General features: G+C 39.6%; 2 protein-coding genes across 2 annotated transcripts; both read right to left on the reverse strand.

Annotated features, from left to right (window-relative positions):
- Positions 1-8,559: 8,559 nt before the first annotated feature.
- On the reverse strand, positions 8,560-19,704 carry LOC111662729 (high-affinity choline transporter 1). The gene is made up of 9 exons (XM_023416686.2): positions 19,514-19,704; positions 17,791-18,050; positions 17,411-17,524; positions 16,939-17,094; positions 16,635-16,783; positions 16,087-16,230; positions 15,549-15,702; positions 13,627-13,844; positions 8,560-12,889 (listed from the first exon to the last, which is right to left on the reverse strand). Exons 2-9 carry the CDS (start codon positions 17,972-17,974, stop codon positions 12,236-12,238), a joined length of 1,773 nt encoding a protein of 590 aa, XP_023272454.1. The 5' UTR covers positions 17,975-18,050; positions 19,514-19,704; the 3' UTR covers positions 8,560-12,235.
- A 1,980-nt stretch (positions 19,705-21,684) lies between these two features.
- On the reverse strand, positions 21,685-24,661 carry LOC111662699 (claudin-14). The gene is made up of 2 exons (XM_087176749.1): positions 23,602-24,661; positions 21,685-22,832 (listed from the first exon to the last, which is right to left on the reverse strand). The coding sequence occupies exons 1-2, from the start codon at positions 23,833-23,835 to the stop codon at positions 22,326-22,328; spliced, it is 741 nt and encodes a 246-aa protein (XP_087032875.1). The 5' UTR covers positions 23,836-24,661; the 3' UTR covers positions 21,685-22,325.
- Positions 24,662-24,895: the final 234 nt, after the last annotated feature.

Consider the following 24,895-nt stretch of genomic DNA (forward strand, 5'->3'; position numbering starts at 1 on the left):
ACCTCTGGTTGCCAGCTGTTTTCCCCTTGTTTCAAATCTTTGTGCTAAAATAAGCACTTGCCGTCTCTAGCTTCACATGTAATGTACAGACACGACAATAGTATAAGTCTTTGAAAGAGTGTCTTCCCCAAAATGTGAAACTGTTCCTTTAAAATGTCTTCTACAAGGCGTTAAGGTGTAAATGAAACACACATTAAACCTGCAATAGCTGAATTTTTGGCCACTTGAAACAAGCTGAGAACACAACACTGGCATACTGTCGTCTTTTGAGTCAATATGGCTAACATATCAAAGAAGCTGGTTGGCAAACAGTTACCTATTTAAATACATTAAACTGACACAGAGAAACGTAGCATTCATTTGGAGTTGTGTGTCTGGTTAAGTAGTGTATACTGGGTTTTATTTTTCAATGAAAACAACTGTCTTTCACGGCCAAACAATGCTGTGACAGCAGTGAGAATGAATCGAAGCAGTGGTTTTGCAGTTGGAAAAAAAAACAGTGCACTGTCGTACGCTATAAAGCTCTGGTTATTATATAAAATCTAATTTTTACACCTTTAGCAGCACACTGTTACAAGATTTTAATAGAAAAACATAAACTGCAGCCACTTTAAGCTTATTGTAGATGAAAGATCAGACGTGATAATAAATTTTATTTAATTTTACGTCATATTATTTTGTAGTAAAGGTTTATCTGTACCTCTGAAGGGATTACAATTGCTTTTGAATTCAGGGTGGAGTAGATTGAGAAACTTGCTTTCCTTTCTAAAATGGCACAACCAGGCCTTTCTTTTATCTACCACAGAAATTATAATTTCAAATGGGATAAATCATTTATTTGGCTATTCATAAGTCCCAACACAGTGGAGCTTGAATAAAGAATCATTTCATCTGTGCCAAGTGAATGTGCAATTAAATGAGAATTGACAACTTCAGTTTGAAATTAAAAAAAAAGCATCTTTGATTTCTGCCATATTAATGTATGAGTGTCACTTCACCTGCCAGCTTCCATCTTTTAATCTCAGTCTTGGATGTTTTCAGTTTTTGCTTTGTTTCCAATAGAACAGGCATCTTAACTTGTACCCATACCTGCTGCTGGAGGAAACCAAATGTGAAGTAGCAGTGAAGCAGAAAGACAACCTGACACGCACGCACGCACGCACGCACGCACGCACGCACACACGCACGCACACACACACACACACACATATATAGTGCGCACACACACATTAGCAGCCTTGTTTGTAGCACTCCACTGTATGTCTCTAATGTGGCTTCAAGGCTGCAGCTCCTTCCCCCACTCAACATTCATCCTGGGTCTAGGCATTAACTAAATCACTCCAAAGGACCCCCACCCCCTCCACCACCACCACCACTCCCCATTTCCAAACTGTAGTGTAATATAATTTGTGCATCGAAGGTTGTGTGGGTTCAGCTGATTATGTTAGCATTGCTGTGACGAGAGTCAGCTCCTGTCGGCTCTTCAACAAGGAGGAAAAACAAGCTGTAGACAGCTTGGGATGGAGGCGTAAATTGGAAAGAAAAAGGGGAAACAAGGTATGACCATCACTAACTCTGCATTTTAACGAACATTACTTATAAGTAATAAAATAAACAGTCTATAATGTCCCGGGGGGAATATGTTTTCACTTTGAGACTTTAAGATTTAATAATTGGCTGTCAGAATAGAGCAGCTCAGTTTATTTCTGTCCTGCAGCACCTTGTCCAATAAACTGATTTATTGTCAAATATAAAATTGAAGGTGTTGCAGGAAAAATGCTTTTTTTGAGCTTTTTTTGGGGAAAATCTTTTTTTTCAGGTGGGACTTTTTCTAACATTTTCACACAGTTTGATATATTCACAAGCTCCTCTCCTCTCTTCTCCTCTCCTCTCCTCTCCTCTCCTCTCCTCTCCTCTCTTCTCCTCTCTTCTCTTCTCCTCTCCTCTCCTCTCCCTTGGGCCTATTAAGGCCTAATTGGAGCCAAGCTACTTACCGCTGATGGGATCAATGGGCGAACCAACACTGGACACACACCATTTTCATTACTTACTCACTGCAGTTCAATACATGGGCAGCCACTGCAGCATTTAGTTTGAGCATGCAGTAATAAGAACAGCTGCAGAGTGAGACAGAAGATAGAAATGGCAATAAAGTGCAGCTGCATTATATTCCATAATGTGAATGGCTGACGGTAATTTTCTATAAGTGAACGGAAAATGGTTGAATAAGTAAAACTGACATTTTACTTAAAGTGCACTGTTATACTAATGTATATACTAAATCACTGATAATATATGGTGAGTCCAAATGGATGAAAGTGGTGGCACAACAGAAAAGATCAAAGAGGAGAATCTAGCAGACAGGTCTGAAGTTGACGTTTTGTCATTTGTTAAATGCACAGCATGCAACACAAGCGCGCGCGCACACACACACACACACACATACACACTGCAGCTCCATGAGATGTGTTGTGTGGTGGCCTTTCCTTGCAGTGTTACAGTGATTGGAAATCAATAGGTTCAGTGTATCAGTCAAATGTGCTTGACAAAACTGTCAATCACATCAAATCATGAATTATGCTGCTGTGGTCCTCTGCTAAAACTCAGCCCCCGCAGCTGAAACAAAGAAGCCTTGTGAGGGAAACAGGGAAAAAGTCCAATTTGCAAACAGATTTGAGAGAACAATCGATTTGGCTTCACAAGTGAAAACACCTGTGGTTTGTCTAAACCAGAAAACCTTCTTGATTGCTTTACTGGAATGATGATAGATGGAGGCTATATTAAGTGACAAGAAAATGGTCTTTTTATTTGAAACAAGAAATAGGATGAGATTTCGAACGGCATCCATCATACCCTTACTTTGCCTTAAAAATATTTTGATATGAATATAATTAATTAAAGAGGTGAGAAATGCACAAAAAAGTGATAAATGTGTCTGAATGTTTCCTTAATTTACTTTTCTATGTATAGAGACTGTACAGAGAGAGAAAACCACACCTGCAGTCCACGTCATACCAAACTCTGAAGAGGCATGGATAGTGACTATAATATATGACACTGTATGTTAGTATGATTGGAGTTAATTCAGTTATTGCATGTGATATTTTCCATGGCTGATTATCTAGCTTTATACGGTACCTGTCCAGAGGTATTGTCCAGAGTGCATCCAGACCATGGACCACAGGCATAATTTCATTACACTCGGAAGGAAACCTTAAATACCTCTTCCTTTATCTTAGATATTATCAACCTTGATAAAGACATGATGCTTGACATGACTGACTCAGATACACTACATTTCCAATTTCACAAATCAAAAAAATTAAGTGAGGATTTATTACAAAATACAAAAATACAAAAGCAATTATGTTTGTTGCCTTTTTAATACTGGCAGGTTGGACCCTAAGGGATACTGTCAGGAAGAGCTCTCTCTTCTAGTGTCTGTGTGTGTTTTTGTTGTGGATAACTTACTAATATGAATCCCACTGGAGACTGAAAGCAGATTGCTAATGACACAGATCTAAGCTCCCATGAGACACATATGAATTAAGAACAACTGAAACTTCTTCTTTCCCAGCACAACAGTACTAAAACAGCAGAATATGGTAACAAGAGAATCGGGCAAAAAATATTAGACTACTATCTTTATTTCAAGCCTCTCTGTAGCATAGTCTATCACAGCCTGGATATCATTAAAATATAAGTTGGCCATTGTGTGAGCATGGCAGATTCTGTAGGAATGAAGGGATGTAAAATGAAAAGAAATTTGGATGATAATACTGCTCCTGAGTAGAGATCAGTGCCTGTAGCTGCTTAAAAAAAATATCTGGATAACTTCAGTGAGTAAACACTTCATCTGTCAATAAAAAGTAATAGTTTGACATAATGGCAAACATACTTCTTTCCTTTCTTGCCAAGAGTTAGATGAGAAACATCTATCCAGTATATATAGGCTGCAGCAAGCAGGAAATGGGGAAGCAGCTAGCGTGGCTCTGTCCGAAGCTAACAAAATCCGCCTTCCAGGTTATGTGTCTTATTGTTGCATTCATATGATTTACACAATGACTACAAGCATGGTGGAAAAACATCAGCCACCAAGTTTTAATTCTATCTCAGACATATCAGGAATACCTGTCAGCGACAACACTCTAGGTATTTTGGTTTTTACCATTTCCCTTCCTATAGCGCTTGTGACTGTTGCCTTTTTTTGCATGAAGCAACATTTCAGTGATAAATGATTTATTTAAACAACATGGAGTATGAATAGAACAAACAATTTAACCAACACAACAGTGAAATGTGTTAAATGTGTTTACTAAGTGATACGTCTGTTTTCCCAGTTTCCCAGTCTGTTTGCTACTGTGCTGTAATATTCTTCCCATAGCTCCAGCTGTAATAAATTCACCAGTAATTTATGATCCCGTCTACAGTATTGCCAGAATTAATAGAATATGCCCTGGGGACTGGGACTGTGTGTGTGTGTGTGTGTGTGTGTGTGTGTGTGTGTGTGTGTGACTACAAAAAGCAGTTAAACAAACAACAAGGCAAGCACTGATAGGCTAAGCAGCATGGTGCGTTTGTAAGATGTGCAGTTATTTGTATATCTTACAACCTGCCTGCCGTATATAAAATTATATAGAGTCAGAAGTTGGATGTTTTGGTCTCTCATGGTATGGGACTTGTTCAAAATAAGAAAATTATAGAATAACACCATAATTTACTGGGTGGAAACGTCTTAATATGATAGAGAGTGGGAGGTTTGGGCCACTTGAGGCTGGCTCCAAAAACGAGTCAATCCCCATTGACTTCGATGTCCCAACTTTACACCAGAAATAAACATGTGTACAACTTGGTACAAAAAAAAAAAGATTTGGTACTATCCCTCTTCATGGCAACGGTACAGGGGTGGATTTTTATATAACTAACCCTGAACTACAAACAAGGGTGTAGGTTTGCATCACGGTGTCACCGTAGAAGAGTGGTTAGAACTGTTTCCTCACATTGAGACGGTCGTGGGTTTGAACCCAGTCATGGGATCGTTCTGTATGGAGTTTGCATGTTCTCTCTGTACGTGCATGGGTTCTCTGCGTTACCCGGCCTCCTCCCATAGTCCAAAGACATCCACATTAGGTTTATTTGGCAACTATTAATCCTTACGTTATAAAATTCCGTTCTTATGCCTTACTATAGTATGACTTTTTTTACGCCTTACTATACTTCAGTGTATTAATATACTATGACATTTTTTGACGTTTTATGCCTTATTATACTATGACACTTTTTGAATGAATAGGTGACGTCACTGAGGCTACATCCATCTTTATAAAAAAATCCATGGACCAGACATGTTCATGAAAAGGTTATTGGAAGCAAAAGGAGTGGCTCAGCAACACATCAGCAACACAACTGAATACAAAATAAAAAATATGATGATGATAACACCCTAGGTACTTGACAGACGCATTCAAAATCAACAGGAAACCTTTATAAACTTGAGTTTCCCATGAAATTAGCTCTTTGATGTAAAGGACAGAGGCAAGGACATACTGTAGCTGGTGGGTGGAGACAGTGTGTCCAGCCCATCTCTCATATGAGCTAAGGGTGTCACAGTAAATGTCTGGCCTTCCCATGCATTTCTCCCTCCTTCCTTTTCTACCCCCCTCTATCCTGAGAAGTGGAGCACTTAGTCTAATGTGAATAATGACGATGACTGTTTTCCAGGCTGGTCCTTATCCGCTGCCCTTATTGAGAAAGCAGTAAATGGGCCAAGATTTATTGCTATAAATTACATCATCTCTCTCTCTCTCTTCTTTAACTAGGTCTTCTTTTAATCAATGTCTTGTTATTACTGTACATTTTCTCTGCTTACTTTTCTTTTCCTTTATGCTGTTTTTATGTCTCCCTTCTCTCTCGCTAAAATGACCTGCCTCAGAGGCATCAGTGCTCCAACTAGAATCGGCGAGACTGGTCCAAGTGCAAGCTCCATTTTGATTTGGGCACCATCCATTTCCATACATCAGTTTCTCTCCAAGTTCACACCAGTCACTTTGTGTTTTCATACATCGGTGTCAGTGTAATATAACAGCCACGGAAAACAATTTATTTAACCTGTCTGAAGGCACACGAATGGCTATTATTAGGCGTTAATTAAAGCTGTTATTAAAACATCAAAGCTATTAAACTGTTGGATAAAATGTAATCAATAAATAAAAGATATATGGGGTGTCTAAGAGTTTAATTTTTTGTTTTTACATAAGCGTTTCCGACTGTTTTCCTGACTTTTTGTCATTTTAGAGAGAATAAGTCATGAGTTGCTGCAGGGCTGAATGTTCGCGTGTCTCTATGTTCTCGTGTGAAGTAAACGCTCTGTCGTGTTAAACACAGAGGAAGCGTCAGGGAGGACAAAGTTTGAGTCGTGACGCCTGCAGCTTGGCTGTAGGGATGAGAGGAACACATATATGGATACATAGAGAGTTCAATCAGAGGATTGTGCCAATAAAAACATGACTAAAGTATCTCATCAGAGGTTGTGTGTTTTTCAAAGGATAATGAAGAGGCCAATGATACATCGAACATGAAAAGACCTGTGATTTCATTTCATTTCTGTCATTTCATTTCAACCTGATCATGTGTAATGAGATCTTCACATAGTCATGCCAAAACTATGTCCATGTGCTCTCCAGCACACTGTGCAGGTAAGATCCAAGCCTGAAAGTTGCAGTGACTGACACTCTACATATACTAGGGTTGGCTGTCACGTTTACTGTGGCGTATTATTTGAGGGACAAAATTCATCAAAATATGGTTTGTTGAAAGAAAGATTCTTATATGAAATCGTGTTTGGTGACAAATTAAAGAAAAACTGAAATATACTTGAGAACAAGTGGAGTGTTTGCTGTTTTACACCAGGTTTTACTTGAGTTCTTGCCTTACTTCCTGACATCCCGGCATTATCCGACTGTGCAATTATAACTATTAAAGGCAACATCAAAATGCATAATTTTAATACCACACAACAGGAAAAGCTTCATGCATTCTTTTTGTGCAGTAAGGTTATAAACTGTCAGTGTCCTTGTCATTTCATATACATATACATGTGCTGAATAATTTCTTGATTCTTTTCCACTGAGTGTTGAATGTGTGGGATTGTAACACACTTTAAATATGTTGCTTTGTAAATTTGATGCGCCCATATCTCATACCTGTCTCCTGCAGCTGAATCATCTAAAACTCTGGCATGTTTCACTGGCACTAATAAGTATTATACCTGCTCACATGCCTCAATCCATTTTTACAGAGAGAATAATAGCTTTCTGCCTCAGTAGATATTGGTCTGGAGGTGCGAAAGGTGTGACACCTGATTCCCTCAAGATGAAGCACTGACAATGAGAGGTATAACATCTACACACATGCACAGCTCTGTTTGAGACCCCGCATATCAGCGCTGAAGACAGAAACATGACTGTGTCAATTTAATTTAGCAAGACTGGAATACTCTGAAGGGATTGTTATAGATGTGAATCTAAATTGACCCAAAATGACTCAGTGAACCATGTCATTAGCTAACATGACAAATTATGAATCCTGACCTTTTTCACAGATCCAAAAAGCATCTACCTCGAAGCACCTAGAGCCTTGTTAAGTACAGAAATCCTCATTTAAAAGGCAGAAAGAATGTGAGAGAAAAATGTGAGTGAATAAAGGAACAGAATGTTCCCACATGCCCTCAAATTACATTTAGGTACTTTTAGGACCTGACTTCACTCATCTCGTCAGTGCCTCAACCAAAGATTACTTGGAAACAATAAGGTCACTCACCTCAATACTGTCTGTCGAGCTTTATGGGTTTTTGCTCATGTAGTATGGATTTCTTTTCTCAACAGAGTTTTTTGTCAGTAATGACAGGGTACAACATGCAGGGGACTAATCTTTCTTCTGACCTTGCTCGGTAACAACTTATTTCTTCTTGTTCATCCTGGTTCCTTGATGTTTGATGATGCCAGTATGGTCCTGTCCCTTTCCCATTTCAATGTAACTATCAGTCATGTTTTAATCATGGGGGATTATTCTGTAAGAAAATAGAGCATTTTAATAGACAGCTTGGTTCAGATACAGTAAATAAAGAAAGAACTACAACAAAACATTTATTTTTCAACCCCACACACACACACACACACACACACACACACACACACACACACAGACACATACACACACGGACAGAGAGAGAGAGAAAGAGAAAATTTCAAGTTTTTTTTTTGCATCAGCATGTGTGTGTGCGTGTGTGTGAAAGTGAGATTGACAGCCCTGACAGTTCTGACAGTTATGAGATTCTGAGGTGGGCTTTTTGATTGATGTGGCCAAGCAGGCAGCAGCATCGGATTAATCCCACCGAGTCAGTCCACACACTGCACACACACACACACACACACACACACACACACACACACACACACACACACACACACACACACACAATAATTTTAAGATGATGTGTGTGAAATACAGAACACTACAATGCACGTAGTTATATATGGAGAAATAAAACCAAATCATGACTGTGCTAAATAATATAATTTATTCAACTGACCTCACATGTTTACAACTATACTCTTATAGACACTGCATGAATAAATAAATAGCTGTAATTTCACTGTCAACAAACATCATTTTCAATGCTGCATTTAAAAGTAGACGAATTTGTTTCTATGTTTTTTTGGTAAATACATTTATCACACAAAAATACAGCATCATTGCAATTTACGACATAGAGCCACAGATGTGTCAGTCTAACAGCTGACATTGATTCTTTTCGGTGTGTGTGTTCAGGTTTGTGGATGAACCTAAGCTATGACACACTCATTATGAGGCTATTCTGATGAAGAGGAAAGCTTACATTCACATTTAAGTCCAATGAGATTGCCTGACACTTTGCATAGCATCAGACCAGCAGTCACCCCTTTCAGTTTCAAGCTGACGTCATCTTAGTGGCATAACATCAATCCCACAAGTTACCGTGGGAGTCAGGTTGGGATTTAGTTTACTTTACTGTACCTCAGCAGGTGTGGATGCATACGAGGATCAAGTCCCATTCACCCACTATCTGTGGTAAAGACTAACTACAAGGCCATTCTTCCGCCTTAAAGATAAGGCTGGTTTTTACTAGATTTTTCTTATTGTCACCAAATCCTTTGAAAAGACGAAAATCAACGATATGATTTTACTAACAAGTGTTGCCTCTGTAGCCCAAGTCTCATATTCCTCTGTGTATTCCACTGAGTTCCATTGTTGTCCAAAAACTATTAAAGCTGCATCAGTAACCCACACCTTTTCACAGGATGGCATATTCCTTCTTTAAGATTAATGTTGACACTGTGGTTTATTTTGAGTTGAACCCACATACACCATCCTTTTGCAGTAAATAGGCCTACTCACTAGAGCACCAAATGTGAATTAATCCACATGTGGAAATAGTCCTCAACAAATGCACCTTTTACTCCTGTCTGAGTAACATTTTCTGAAATCTAGAGTACCCACCTTTGTTTACTCCCCCTTTAAAAATGACGCCATATATTTGTGAACCATTTCAGAAGATTTTAGTCTACAAGAATAAATGGGCTAACAGCTGAGTGCTACAGATGGTGTAGGGAAATCAGAGAATACCGGGAAACAACACAGTGTTGGTGTCAGTCATAATTGATATTAACTGTTGACAATAAGTAAAAAACAGTACATCACTAGCCTTATCTTTCAACCGATAAAATGTTTATATAAATTGTCATGTTTGCAGCCCTAATCCGCTCATTTTCCACCGCTGACCTTTGAATTAAGGCGAGTCCATAGAATTATAGACACCAACAAACCACAACAGCACTGAGAGGAGACAAACACAGAGAAGTCAACTGGACAACAGTAACACTTAACAATGCCAAAAATCATTATATAAAGTGACAACTCCTTTACTTGCTACTCCTTATACAGAGAAGCAGTGCATCTAGTAGTTCAAAACAACCAGATCTTCACGGATGTAAGGATTTATATTTGGGAATTTATGGATGATGGCGCTTTATCAATTTCAACTCTTCATTATTGTGTATAACACACTGTAAAACAAACCCTTGTAAACAACATCTCGAACCTCTTTGTAGCATTAATCAAACGTCCTGAGGGCTAATTGACTGGGGATTGGATCAATAATGACCGGCGCTACTGACACCATCCTGGGAGGAACAATCACTTCCTGTCTCTGCTAACCTGCTGTGGCTGGCAAGTCAATACAGACGTAGGATGAGCAAACACACTATTATAGGCACACGCACACAGACATATTTCAAAATAGATTCTGTGAGATCATTTTACATTTTCAAGGGACCATATTGGTCCTTTAAAATAATATCAGTGTATATTATGTAGGTATACGGTACATTACTGCCAATCATTTTCAAAACTTCCTGTTGTGTAGTGATTTAGATTTCTGAATTTTCATACTGTCCAGGCAGCAATTTGGTTAATTTCATTTAGATATGGAAATGAACTTACAAAATCAACACCAAATGTGCTTTTATTGTTGTGAATGTTACTGTTGTATGTTAATGCCTTTGTAAATACAAATTAATTTAAAGACGCTGCAAGTCATAAGTTTGAGAGAAACAAGGATTGCAAATTGATTTTCACAACATATGGAAATCAGGGTAGCCAATGGCTGCCTGGAAGGTACACAGGAAAAATGTTCAAATACCTATAAAACTATAGATTAGAAGGTTGAATCTGGAAATATTAATCTGACTACATTAGGGTGGTGTGTAATAAAAGCTGAGGCTCCACTGGATCTACATTCATCCCATGATAATTCTGCAGAACTTTTTACGTTCAGTGCAAACGATTAGTGCCGACAGTGTGGAGGTCAAGGTAATGTTTAATGTATTTGACACTAGAAAGCTGGGTTTGTGTCCCATCTTATACCAACAGTAAATGATGTGTTTTTCATGTTTAATTATGAGCATTATTTTTCCTTAGCTGGTCTAATCAGCATTTTTATTTAAACATTGACAAATAATTATCAGCTCGTTTTTATCGTCTCCCAGCTCATTCTTTTGGTTCTTTACCCTTTTGGTTCACTCTCACCGCTTTCATCAACCTCATTTCCAGCTGCAGGACACAGCTGTTTTCAGCATAAAGCTCTGAGCACTGTATTCACTACTTTCCAAAGTTACCGCCTAACTGGTGAACATAGGGGAGCATTTAGCATCTTAAGAGTCAGTAATTTACTTCAGGAGTTGGTGGAGAACAAAACAGAGGTAAAAGTAAAATTATTTGGCTATTGTAGTTGCAACATGGGAATAGTATGGAATAATTTATTTTAAAAAAGGTTGGCAGTGAACGTTTAAAAATGTTGTGATTTAACGTAATCTTGGATTTTGCAGAATCATCCAATATCAACCCTCTGCTTGGCAAGTCAAGCGTTTGGTAATATCATGGTGGTATGAGATTCTTAATTTGACACTTACTGTGTCTGGAATATGTGAGTATGACAGGAGGATTAAGAGCAAGGTGAACACGAAACATAAAATCTGCAAAATAAAAATGAACTTCAAGTTAAAAGCAATGACGGAAAACTGCAAATTCAGTATAACGCATCTATACAACATAGGTCCTAAAAATGTTATTGCTCTATTATTAAATCTTCTCTACGCAAACTTACAACTCAGTCTAAAAAAAGTTAATGGTGAATTCCTTTGATGCCGCTCTGTCAGCAGGTGTACACATATGCATGTACATCAACACACACACTGCTATGTGCACACAGACACAATCCCTTGGTTAAATATTGCACTATTATCATGACCCACTGCTAACCCTTGTACACTTCCTCATATAGGCTTTTTGTATGGCCATTGAAAGTTCCTCTGATCACTGTAGCAGCACTTAAATTAAAATGATTGTAGTGGTTTTGGATTCACAGTCATGATAAAAACACAAGAATGAGTATGTTATGCATAACACAGCTGATTGACAGTCAACTTCCTGTTTCTAGGCAAGGAATGTCAAAAAAGAAGGAGGCACCATGTCATCAGCATAAAACAAACTTGTGGAGTCACTTGGAAGCCACAGCAGATTCCTGTTGACTTAGCTTCCAGTGCGGCAGTAGCAAGTTTCCTGAAGAATGTCAATGCCTCTTTGACTATTCCCTCTTCTTCAAATTCCTTGGTTCTAGTTTCCTTTGTGCCTTTGTTGTTTAGTTTTCATCATGAAAAGCCTCTGGACTGGATGCCCCATCATCACTGAGGACCTCAGTGTTGGTGAAGGTTCCAGCAAGTGATGCACCTAGGGCCTGCTTGACGGGCGCCATCTCTGAAAGAATGATGTTATCATGGTTGCTCACCAGTGTAGCCTTGTCCATGATCTCCTTGCTGTGCTTGGATACCACAGCATCCAGGAAGTCGTACTTGTGTGACATCATACCACTCTCAAATAGGTACTTTGTCAGGTATGAAAAGGACACATTTGCCAAGAAGGATGCCACCATGGACACAGACTTGAACGGGAACCTCTGCTGGACAAAGTACTCCTTGTCACCAGTGAGGTGGTGGACCTTCTCCTGGATCACCCACCCGGGGTAGTAGATGAAGGGAGGGAGTTTGAGGTAGGGCTCCCCTCCACCAATGCGCAACAAAAGACCAAAGACATAGCCAGCCACAGAGCCATAGGTATTGGTGCCCTTGACGAATAACACACTGAGAAGTTGGGGAAAGATGATGACATAGACCAGGTCGGAGCTCAGGTACCACAAGCCATATACTGATCCTGTTAACAATGCCATAGCAGTAGCGAGAGCTCCGAATACAAAGATGGTGAGGCGCATCACCCAAACAATCTCACGATCTGAGGCCTGGAGGAAAGAAGAAAGGGATGACAGTGAAAAGAGTTTACAGCTAGGAGCTCTGTGAGGCTGTTCTGAGGTACAGTGCTGTTTTGAGCTAAATGCTAACAACAGCATGCTAACATTCTCACAATGAAAATGTTAACCTGTTTAACATATGTAATGTTTAATGTTTTACTAATGTCACCATGATGATCAAGTATATTAGCATGCTAACATTTGCTAATTAGAATTAAACACAAAGTACAACTGAGGCTGCGTTTTTTGTCGACAAACCACAATAATTGAGCTGATGGTTCTGGATAAAAAGGGATCTCCAAGTAAGTGTTTACCAGATTTCATGTTCATCCATCCACCCAATAGTTGTCGAAACATTTCAATCAAAACCACAAAAGAAACCTTATGGTGGAGTTCAGGTAAAAGGCAGAGGTCATGAAAATCATGAGGATTCATCCTCTGGAAACCATGAATGCTTTAGAGCCAATAGATCATCGAAAGTTTCATATGAGTCTGAACTCGTCTGTTTGAACATTGTCTGAAAGTTTGTGGTCTGGTGCTGGTTCTGGTTATATTCAAGTACAGTGAGGGTAGATTTATTCTGAGCTGTTGTTTTTCTTTTTTTTTGTTGTTTTCAACATCTGACTCATTTGTAAACCAATGGGATTAAACTAATATTGATTTATCAATTGGTTGACTGATGCTCAATCTATGCATATGTGTTTTGGTATTTTTGTTGGCACTCTTACCGACTGCCGAAAGGCGAGCTGATAAATGTTCCTGGCAAACATGGAGCTGGCTGAGAGAATAGACGAGTCCGCTGATGACATGACCGCAGCTGACACCGCCCCCAGACCAAAGAAGGAGACATAGGGCGGACAGAGGTGCTGAAGCACTATGGGAAGAATCATATCTGATTCTTCCTTATCCTTCGGAGGGAGGGACCCGTAAGTAGTTTGGTTCCAGTCTGTAAAAGAGAAAATGTTGTAAAAGATGGAAATTGAAATGTCAAGGCTTATTTTAACACCTTATTTTTGCAATCAGTACTCTTCACTTCATCCAAGTATGATGATTATCAACGTGCCAAATGTAGCAGTATTTACCTGAATAGTTTTTACTAATACTGAACAAAAAACATCACAGCAATTTATGCAATACAACAACATAATTGCAGTTGAACAGCCTATACTTGGTGGTTCTATATTGAGATTTTAAAGAAATTTACCCAGCCAACCTGTTGAATTTTAAGTGTTTCGGACAAAAGGCTGGATTTTAAGACCTGATTATAATGCTCCCTGTGGATACACCTTTCTCCGTAGCAGAACAATAAAAGGGCTTCACGTGTCTATGTGCTAAAATACAGAAGAGATGATCAATGTAAGGCTGTGCTGTTTGCCAAAACACAGGGGAAAAGCCGTGACAATAAGAGGAAAATCACAAATAATGGAAATATATAATATCCATGTAATATTAACTGGTTAACAAATACATTGGTCTGCCAATGGTCCAACAGGCAACAAAGAAAATATAAGTCAGTGTTGAGTAATACATTATGTAGTTTAATTGCATTTTAATTGGCAATCTGATTAATAATAATTGCATTTATAATGATTAATTTCTGCAGCAAGCCATTGATTCTAATGAGACATTTTGATGGCTGATTAAATACAGAGGTCGATGTACCATAGGCGTATTATTTTTCTTGAGGAAACACTGAATACTGCGAAATTTGTGAATTAAAAAGGTAATATATTAATTTGAAATAGTCATCAGTGGCCACTGCTTCATCAAGCCAACATTTACTTGCAAGGACATTACTCTCATACATCAAACTACACCACCATTTGTTCTTTTGTCTCTCTTTTGCCTTTAAACCCTCTGACATCCTTCTATCTCTCTACCCATTTTTTCAGCCTTCTCTTCATCCTACAGAGGTACACAGTCTCTTTCCCTCCCTCCCCCGGTTATTCACAAACAGCAGTTGATTAGTGCCGGTTATACATGAAACAGCTTCGGATGGACCAGATTAATTAGCTCCTCTTCAGATGTAATATTCACTAAATCAGCATGGCCCGATGGCTCTCTCTTCTGCCCGTTGTGACAGGATCCGTCTGCTGTTGTTTACCCTCCAGACACTGTATGCATCTACATTTAAACATCTGAAAAAAAAGCTGCTGGGGTGTAAACAACCCAGGAAGGCAGTGCGCTCCCTTTGATTACACTTTCCTATTTGAATAAAGGATCAGATTCCTGGATGTTTCGATTATCTTGTGATGTTTCATTAACTGCTTAATCAATGTACGTGTCTGTGTGTATTCACATAATTCACGGATCAGCAAACTGATTTCACAGCTGCAGTCCAGACATAACAGTGTGTGTGCGTATTAAGCTTAAAAAACATTAGATGAAACTTGAGTTTGGTAATTTTTGTATCTTTTGAGGGAATCAAATCTGGATATAAATAACATCTAACTGCATCAATAATAAAAGCCTTTATAATAAATACTATAACACTTGTGTTCATTGTTTAAACAGAGCTGTTGTTAAATCTTGAGCAACTTCCACATGTTCTGAAGCGACAGGCTTGAATTAAAGACATTTTTAAAATGATTAGGATGTGAGTGCTGGGGCTCCGGTGCATGTGCCTGTGAGTGTGTGTGTGCGTATTTACCAGTGGAGGCCCCTATAGCTCCTATGAGGACCGAGGGGACGGCCATGACCAAGCAGCCGAAGGCGGCGAGGAAGGAGAGGACCTGGGCATAGGTAGCTGAAGAGGCAGAAAGAACCCGTTGAAAATAGACCTGCCAGGGAATCCCCCCCAACATCTAGAAACAGAAACACCGTAGTAAATACAGACACCAAACCAATGCATAACAATCAGCTAGACCACCACCAACACAGCTCTGAACCTTTAACGTTAGTACTGTACAACAAATGTGACAACTCTCCACTGAAGCTATGCTTTGTGTTTTTCTAAATAATACAGATGATAATTTGTTATTCACCTTTAGAAGAAGCCTGTATCTAAGCTAACAACAACAACAACAAAAAACTAAGATGCCCTGTGCTTAAACTGCACCTTCAATACTTCATTGAAACCCCCTTCTTGCAACACTTGACAGTTTAAGTGGAATCAAAGTGTGTATGCGGTTTACTTTACAGTGATATACTGTATCTTGATGAATTTTCTGATAAAAGTTATGGCTTACCAGCAAACAGAAGTTGTCCGCCCAGCGCCATTTGTCCTCGGGCTCAATCTTCCCGAGCCACGGTGACTGGTAGATTGCTTCCTTGGCTGAAACGCTGATGTCTGACACGGCAGGATTGGACAGGGCAAAAGGAACGCTGATCCACTGATGGAGGAGGGTACAGAAGCCAAAATTCATTACAGTTTCAACAGATATTCAGTTATTTTAATGTGATTCCACTATCAAAGTATTTGGCTCTGACATTGGATCCAAATACTAGTGACTTTGCCAAAAAATTTGATTTTTGTAGACTAGTGTCTTTAGATATACATCAGTATGTTTCTGCCAATGTGACCCATTTCTGATACAAATAACATGTTGCTTTTTGCGTATTTAATATATTTATAATACATTTGATCAGCTTTCACACACACAGGCCTATATATACATACAGATGTTTTGTAAATTTATAAGTTTTTGGCATTAAAATGGTGTGATGAAAACAGATCTACATTGGCAAAACCCTGTTTGATAACACAGGGAGCCAACAGTCTCACAGTGAAACTCACCAAGCCCACAAAGATACAGAAGAGCTGGACCACATCTGTGTATGCGACAGAGTAGAGTCCTCCAACAAGTGTGTAGAAGATAGCTATCAGAGCTGAGATCACCACAGACATATTGATGTTTATGTCCACGATCACGCTCAGAGTGGCACCTGCAGGGCATTACATTCAGCTCAGCAACTAGGAGTAACAGTAAACAGTAATTTGAAGTGGTGCACGTGATGGGTTTAAACATATAGGGCATTTAAAGCCTAGTTTAGCCACAGATGCGATTAGATTCAAAAGATCCTATCCATAGATCACCTACCCAGTGCAGATAAAATGGCTGCAGACCAGAAGATTTCTCCCATGAGAGCAGGGATGAAGAGTAGACCCCCCATCCTTTTTCCATAAAGCTGCTGGAAGGGATCCAGCATGGTGACATAGCCACGCGATCGCATAGGTTTGGCAAAGAAAAGGCCACCTGAACGATGTCAGACATTAAGGTAGAACATAATATATTATTTTAGAAAGTTTATTTTACAAAATCCAATGGAAGTCTGTGTCTAACTTGAAAGTAGGAAATCACATTCATCAACAGATAGATAGATAGATAGATAGATAGATAGATAGATAGATAGATAGATAGATAGATAGATAGATTATTTATCCCCTAGGTGGTGTGGTTCTTTAATAAGTATCTTGTGCTTCTAATTTGCAGCAACTCCTGCATTCTTACTGCATATATTTCTGTATACACACTTTATTTGAAAAGTATAATTACAGAAGCTGGTTCTTACCTACTACCAGGCTGAGAGCATAACCAAACGGTGCCTGTGCCCAAGCCAGGCCGTAGTCTGGCAGGTAGACATACTCTGCTGTCCCGTTGATGTAGCCACCACCCACCCAAGTGGCTGAAACCAAGAAAAAAAGTCTTTCATGAAAGAATGGTTTGGTGCATGTTGCATAAGAACTTTAAGTTGTCTGTAATGTTGAGTTGTGGTAGTAAATTATATTTTTGGCTCCTGTGTTGTTCGTGCGTAAAAGACTGAGTTTGAGAAATTTTTGTCTTTTTCTGACCTCATGTAACACCCAAATGTGACAGCACGTGCAGACAGGTCACTGTGAAAATGTACTAACAAACTTAAATTCAAAGCAACCCCGTAGTTAGCCAACTCACCCGTCATTGTGAATCCACCAACGAACAACCCGATGTCTCTTCCCCCGACCATGATACTCTCGCTCCGGTCTCCGCTTTCGCCAACTCCGGAGTTTTTATTCTTCCACGCGGCCCAGATCCCCACGAACAGGATCAGGACGTAAAAGACCACGATAGCCACGAGACCCTCGGCGTGGATGGTCATCTTCCCTTCGTCCGCTTCCTCCCGCCGAGATCAGGTGATAGTGCGCGCGGAGGGCTGGAATCTCATGGAGAGAGCTCTGAAGAAAAAAGGAAGAAAAATCTTATGTGGACTGTTTTTGACTTTTATCTGAAATATTTTCTTTCTTTTCTTTTTTTTTCAGAAGTTTCACCTTGTACCTTTTTTCAAGTCTGAAACAGACAGACTGACGCCACCAAATTCTTAAAAGCTAGACGATTTACTATGTCCTCCGTTTAAGGTGTGTAGAGTTACATTTCATGTAACCAACAGATGCCCAGTGCTTTCCATTCAGAGAATGCAAAGTAATACACTGTTAGATTTTCTACGAAAAAAACGATCCACGCATATTTAAAATATCCAGTGATGAGCATTTGAATATTCCCCGTTCACCAAAATTATATTAACACTTAAACCCAAAGACTTGTCAAACCCAAGCAGATGCAATTCAGTCCACAAAAGTGGAGTAAATATAGGAGAAAACACATTAGCAATTCCAATTTTCCTGCAAATTGCAGTTTAAGAAAACAAACACAAAAATATTTCACATTATAGGCTGAAAAAAAACTGTGTTTTCTGTCAATTAAATGTCTGTTAGTAGCTTCAATTCACTTATGTCAAATTATTAATGAAAGAGCGATAAAGTCCCAGCATCCAAAATAAGATGCAACCAGAAAAAAACAAAACTGCCTGTTTTAACTACACACCTCCCTGGTGACCATATATTTTACTCAAAGCAACAATTACACAACGACCAGTTGGCACTGGAAACCTCTTTGATTTGCACAATTTTTTTATGCAATTCTCTCTTTGTTCTTCATTCAGTACTTCAACAACAAAGGTCTTATTTGGACTTGTTCTGTAAAAGCTATAAGAGGGGCCATACCTTACCGTATCCAATTGACGCATGTAACAGAGGGAGAGGAACAACAGTGCTCCATCGTGTGTTATCAGATTAAATGATATGAATCAGAAAAATACAAAACTGATCAGAGGAGTTCACAAATTATTAGTGATGGCTTTGTTGTCCAGCTTAAAAGACAGTTGAACGTCTTTTACGCGCGACTCACTTCAATTACAGACATGCTTACTCCACTTACTGTGCCAGTTTAAACACTAAATGTCTGCTAATTTTCACTTAATTCTATAAAAGTGTATAGGCTACAGTGTAGCCTATTATGTGAAAAATCTGGACCGGCATGCTTTTGTTTCCTGTACTGCTGTCATGCGTAAAAGTCCGTTAATGCTTCTCCCAGATGACGCACCGTCAAAAAACCTGCGAACCATAAACCAAAAGACACCGAAAACAAATGAATAAGGGTTTAATCTCTGATGTGCTGTATCACTACAACCAAAGCTGAGGGTTTCAGCTCCTCGTTTCGCTGATAGCACGGTTCCAAGAAGCAGGTATTGCATTATTGATCTCTCTTTAAATCAACATCTGTCACTTTGGTCAAATGCAGTTACATTCAGTCAACACATATTAGTTAAAGAAGGTAATCTCAGAAATTGACATACTCTTACCTCTCCTTCGGAGAAACAGGTGTAAATAGATCACAGGAGCAGGGCCTTCAAAAGAAGCTTTAAAAAAAGTGTCAAAGACGGGGTTTGTTTGTTTTGTTAAAATGTTATGGTACGAGAAAATATTCCTCTTGGACGAGCAAACACAATTCTCCTATGTTGTTTTTTTAAGTCACCAATGCTCGTCAGAGAGAGAGAGAGAGAGAGAGAGAGCATGAGCGAGACAGAGGGAGAGGGAAAGAGCGAGGGAGGGGGAGAAAGGGTGGAGGTGGGTGGAGGGGTGGAGATGAATGGGAGTGGTGGGTTTATTGGGTCCTGTCAGGGTAGGTAGATGGTGGATGAATGTCTTCCAGGGCAGGACGAAAATAGCACCTAATAGTGAGTGGCATGACGCACAGCCTCTCCGGGAACGCTTTCCAATATCATAATATCATACTGGCAATGGATGAAACCTTTGCTCTGCCAGGTTACATTTCAGGCCTGATTTACGATCTTGCACAGGTCCCCGCTTGCAGGTCCCTCGCTTAAAGCGTTTACTCTGCAAACGCTGGCTGGATGGTTTTAATGGTGAGGATGTAAAGCCTGCATAGGATTACTTTTCCATTTTATGACCCACCTTACGCATGCAGCCCAACTCTGATGCCTTTATTCGTCCAAGAACATCACTTAACTCACTCCAAACATCAAAACTACAAAATCAGACAGAAGTTATGAGGAAGGAGCGATGCGGATTCATAGGATATTATTCTGGTCACTTTCAGTACAATCACCATGTGAGAGACAATGTTTGGGCATTTTCTTTATATGTACCTGGTAAAGGATGTTACCTCTTATAGCCTGCCCTCAAACCTGAGGGGAAAAGGAACTACAATCCCCACAACGACACCACCTCCTCTCCTGCAAAATGTGTTACTTTCAGTGCTGGACAATAGAGGAGGTTTTACTTGGATCAGTCAGTCGCTGTCCGTGGTGCTGAAATGTGAAACCAAAACGCCCACAACAGAAAAACTAGATGAGAAAATTCACTTCACCACATCGTTTTTCGCTTGCTTCCATTTAGGCTGTAACGTACGAATCAGTGCTCCTACTCAATTGAGAGTTTAGTGTGTGGCCTTATTAAAATTGGCCATTTGCTTTGGTATGTTGCCATTTGAAAATATAATTACATTTTACTCACTCAGCGTCATACCTTTAACAGTATGGTTCCCATGGGAAATAGTATAACAAACAGTTTTCTTTCTTGAATTTCAAAATAAATTCATTTTTCATTCTTCACCATAAATATATATAGTCATTTTGCTCCTTGATGTAAACGAAGATGTTGACTCGTCCGACTGCTGGAAATGAGAAAAGGGACTTGAATTGTGACATGTCCTCTAATTGAGTGTGTGTGTGTGTGTGTGTGTGTGTGTGTGTGTGTGTGTGCGGCTTACAGGCTGCCAGACAGGGCAGCTATAATTGGAGAGTTTTCTAACAAATAAGCCACAGTGTTACAGGTAGTTATAGGCAGACAGCCTGGAGAGCTTCAGAGGAGTAACTTTGTATTAAGCAGCCACCTGGTGATAATCATTTCCATTTCACACATATGGTTTAACGACTCAGACTGTATGTTAGCTCTATTCTTAGGGGTGCTAAATGTCAACCAATAGATAGCTTATGCTATATCTAAGTGAATACAAGACAGCTGGCTCTTACTGAAGGCTACCTTCTCAAATACATTTGTCGCCATCTAGTGGCCTTTTCAAGTTTTACTCAAGTCTGTGTGAGGGATATGAGACAAGACACACTTTGCAGCATATATTGAGGATATAAACTGACCACCAGCAAGTCTGGTGCACTTAACCACTGCAGGGTTTCCTTTGTGTTAAACTGTTAACAGTCCAGTTTTGATGCCAGTCATCTCTGTATTTTAGGTCAAAAAGAAGCACGTAGCCACCTCATCCTCACAGATTTTCAAAAGGCCTCTTTCCGTATTTTGACTTGTCAAAGCAGGTAAGGAACAGGTGGAGCTAATACTGTTAATAGCCATCAACTACTGTTATAAGTCAGAGCTGTGTTGCTACTTTGAAAAGTCAACATATCTACTAGGGCCAGTGAAGACAACAATTTTTGAGCATTTATAAAGTATTTTTATTATATCAATTATATTTAAATGATTAGAAATGCATTAATCATATATTTTTGTCAACTTGAAAATGATTTATAGACAGTGACTACAGATATTAAGTACAATATGTTTGTTTATAAAAGTAACGATGCATTTGTATTGTCATTTTCAAAGAGTTAATCCCAGCTAAAAAGTGTTCTCCAATAAGGATGTGACAGAACAACTGGTCATTTATTAACATGAGTGATACAATGAGAGTGTGGAAACTGATTCATGCAGTCGCTTCTGTGACTATTTTCAGGAAAATGTTGCCATCTTCTGGTCCTTCAGGTACGTAGCAGCAGGTTTTATTTTCTCACTTCTCTTACACACACAGTGGTTCCCAGTTTTGCTAGGAACCACCATAATGTAACCTAAGATCTGATCACAATGAAGTTTGAAGCAAGGGGTTTGGGAGTTTGTCAAGTCGTGATATCCTTTCAAATATGGCAACTGATATTTGGTCAAATATAGGATTGTAGGACACTGGTTCTTCCTTTTCCCTTTTCCATCTTGTTTTATGGGTATGGAGGAGGTGCAAATACTTGGAGAGGTATTAAAAATAAGTTGGAGATGTGGTCAATTGACTGTTTTGAACCGTTCAGTATCAGTTTCATTCATACGCAGATCTTGTAGCCTCACAGTTACATGTTAGTGTCTCCCCCAGTTTTAGACATAGTTATTGAGCCTGTAGCCGCTGCTGGAAAGGGAGCAAAGTGAGGGAGCGTGATTGTCCTTTAGCGCCTCTGGGGGCTTGTAGAGTGGAGCAGGGGTATATATGTTGTAGAAGCAAGGGGGAGGTGATGATGGTTGATTCCTCTGCGTATGGGGGGGACTCTGTGACGTGGCACCCCTACTGCTCCAGCACAGCACCAGTCCTCCGCTCAGGCTGAGGCAGGCCGAGGCGTAGCCGAGGTATACGGCCAGGCCGATCTCATATTTCATCCCGCTGGGAAGGAAGGGGTCGTAGAATTCCATTATGACATCGTTGGTGGTCCAGGACACTGTGACCAGGCAGAGAAGACCAGCACAGAGGAAACAAATCCCCCCACTCATCGCCAACGGAGACTTGATCAACGAGCCACGGGCAAAGCGGGTACATTTCATCCCCATCGCAGACACTACAGATGCCAGGACTGAGGTGATGCAGGAGAGCACCATGAGCGCCCGGGCTGCCTAATTTGGAGGAGAATAGACAAGCACTGTTAATGTTGGGAATAACCCTCCTGTTATATTTGGTAAGTATTTCTTATTTGGTACAATCACGGTGCTTCATATACTCTCACTTTCATCACCAACAATTTTGTACATATAAGGGTTTAATGAAGTCAAAGTGTTCCCTCAACTATTTGAGAGAAAAATATTACAAATTTTGCAATTGTTTTTGTCTTCACACATACAGTAGTGCGGTCAATAAGGAACTAAATCCAATCTTAAAATTGTATTCTTATAGTCTTTAGCCGTAAACTGCACTCTGTCCTCTAGCAGCTACAGTACTTGGCAATCAATCAAACCACTGGTTAATTAATATCAAACAGTTTGTACAGTATAGTAGGATTGCATTAAAGTGTAAATCATTCTTTTAAGACTTTATTCTGGATCCTGAGCTCTTATTGGCAAATAGCACACAATTTACACTTAAAAGTAATTCTCTTAGATTCACTAAAATACCTGACCTTCCACCTATTAATCTGGGCAACCAACAGTTCAAATCCCAATAACATTCACTTTACAATGATCTAAAACAGGCAAAAGCAGTAAATCCTCACATTTAAGAGGCTCAAACCAGAGAATGATAGGCACTTTTCTTGAAAAATGACTGAAACAATTAATAGATTATCAAAATATATGGCAATTTGGTTCCGGTCATTGCAGCTTTTCTCATGGTAACATACAGAAAGATAGATGCAGTACAGTAAGTTGCTAAATTGTATGTGTGTAATACCTGCAGGTCTCGTGGCAGTGCTAGTAGAGATCTGTACAGCTCACATTGGTAAATGCCAGTGCTGTGCCATACACACTCCATCCACAGGCCTTTCATGTAGGCGGTGGCTGTGATGATGTTCGAGCCCACATAGGCTGTGCTGCGCCAGTGGGGGAGCAGAGTTGAAACTACAGTTCCCACAAGTCCCAACAGCCCTAAGAAGAATCCAAGGAGCTGAACTGCCATGCTGGCCATGATTGTTTCACTCGGACAGGTGCTAAAACTGCGAATACAAAGTTACAGCCACAGTTGATGAGCTTGTATACACACTAGAAGACAATTAACAGCATTTGGATGTCTCAAAAGTGCTTGTCACTCATCGGGCTCACGAAAGTACACTGAATTCAGAGGTTACATATGAAACAATAGGAGTGTCAACTCAAAAAAACTTCTTTAAATATATGTAACCACATGAAAAAGAAGCACTTTTGGAACAAAACTACAGTCCCCCAGGCTGAAGATGTGGCTGGATTCCTCCTGTTATCTGCATGGTCCCCAGCAGTACAGTAAATTCCACTGAGCTAACTTCCAGTCACAGCGTCTGAGCCATTCCTTAAGTGTCTCTGGAGTGCATTCAGAAATAGCTGTGGAAACTTTCAGTATTATGGCATCAGTCTCTGGTGAGTGGCAGATGACTGCATCTGTAACTAATGAGAGCAGTGTTCAGCTTCACCTGTTTAACGCTCTCCTCTGGAGGGCAAACCACAGCAGTCTATTTGTTAAGCTTTCTGCCACCCCTCAGGAAAGGAGAGAGGGAGAGAGGAAATTAAACATTTACAGAAACTGCCCAAGCTGAGAGCAGTGTTATAAACAACTAACTTTGAAATTTTTCACAGCTCTGCAGGGTATTTGAGAGAGTGGGACTGAATGACTTGATCACAGAACTGGGCCCTAAACTGTGGAGTTGAGGGATATTCGTGACCGTTGTTGTAATAATTGGAAGAATTCTATTATCATCAATTTACTCTATGATTTGAGATCATCTAGCACAAGTTTGACACACATAGCAGTAAAAATTCCACCCTCCCTCACAGTTAGAAAATAAGAAAGCCATTGGTAGTTAAGCATTTACTTTTGTTCCTTCCCAACGTTTTGAACATAATATCCTCTAGGTGAAAAGATCCTCAATAATGAACCGACAAAGTTTTAGAACAATGACAAACCACGTCTCTAAAAAATACAGTGTTAAATAAATGGACAGATAATACTCCTTAAATTCAAAATTGCTCATTGTGCCAACATGACTAAAACAGAC

The sequence above is a fragment of the Seriola lalandi genome, unplaced genomic scaffold (assembly GCF_002814215.2).
Source record: "Seriola lalandi dorsalis isolate HSWRI2012SDOR001 ecotype SW California unplaced genomic scaffold, Sedor1 jcf7180002054568, whole genome shotgun sequence".
Classification (NCBI taxonomy): domain Eukaryota; kingdom Metazoa; phylum Chordata; class Actinopteri; order Carangiformes; family Carangidae; genus Seriola; species Seriola lalandi.

What these genes read in the sequence shown, in the direction of transcription:
- LOC111662729 (XM_023416686.2), bottom strand. Translation starts at nt 17,974, where the DNA reads ATGACCATCCACGCCGAGGGTCTCGTGGCTATCGTGGTCTTTTACGTC. An exon ending in TGGTGGATTCACAATGACGG is followed by an intron (nt 17,525 to 17,790) that starts GTGAGTTGGCTA and finishes TCTTGGTTTCAG; the next exon opens with CCACTTGGGTGGGTGGTGGC. An exon ending in AGCCATTTTATCTGCACTGG is followed by an intron (nt 16,784 to 16,938) that starts GTAGGTGATCTA and finishes AATGCCCTGCAG; the next exon opens with GTGCCACTCTGAGCGTGATC.
- LOC111662699 (XM_087176749.1), bottom strand. Translation starts at nt 23,835, where the DNA reads ATGGCCAGCATGGCAGTTCAGCTCCTTGGATTCTTCTTAGGGCTGTTG. An exon ending in CACTGCCACGAGACCTGCAG is followed by an intron (nt 22,833 to 23,601) that starts GTATTACACACA and finishes CCTCCAAATTAG; the next exon opens with GCAGCCCGGGCGCTCATGGT.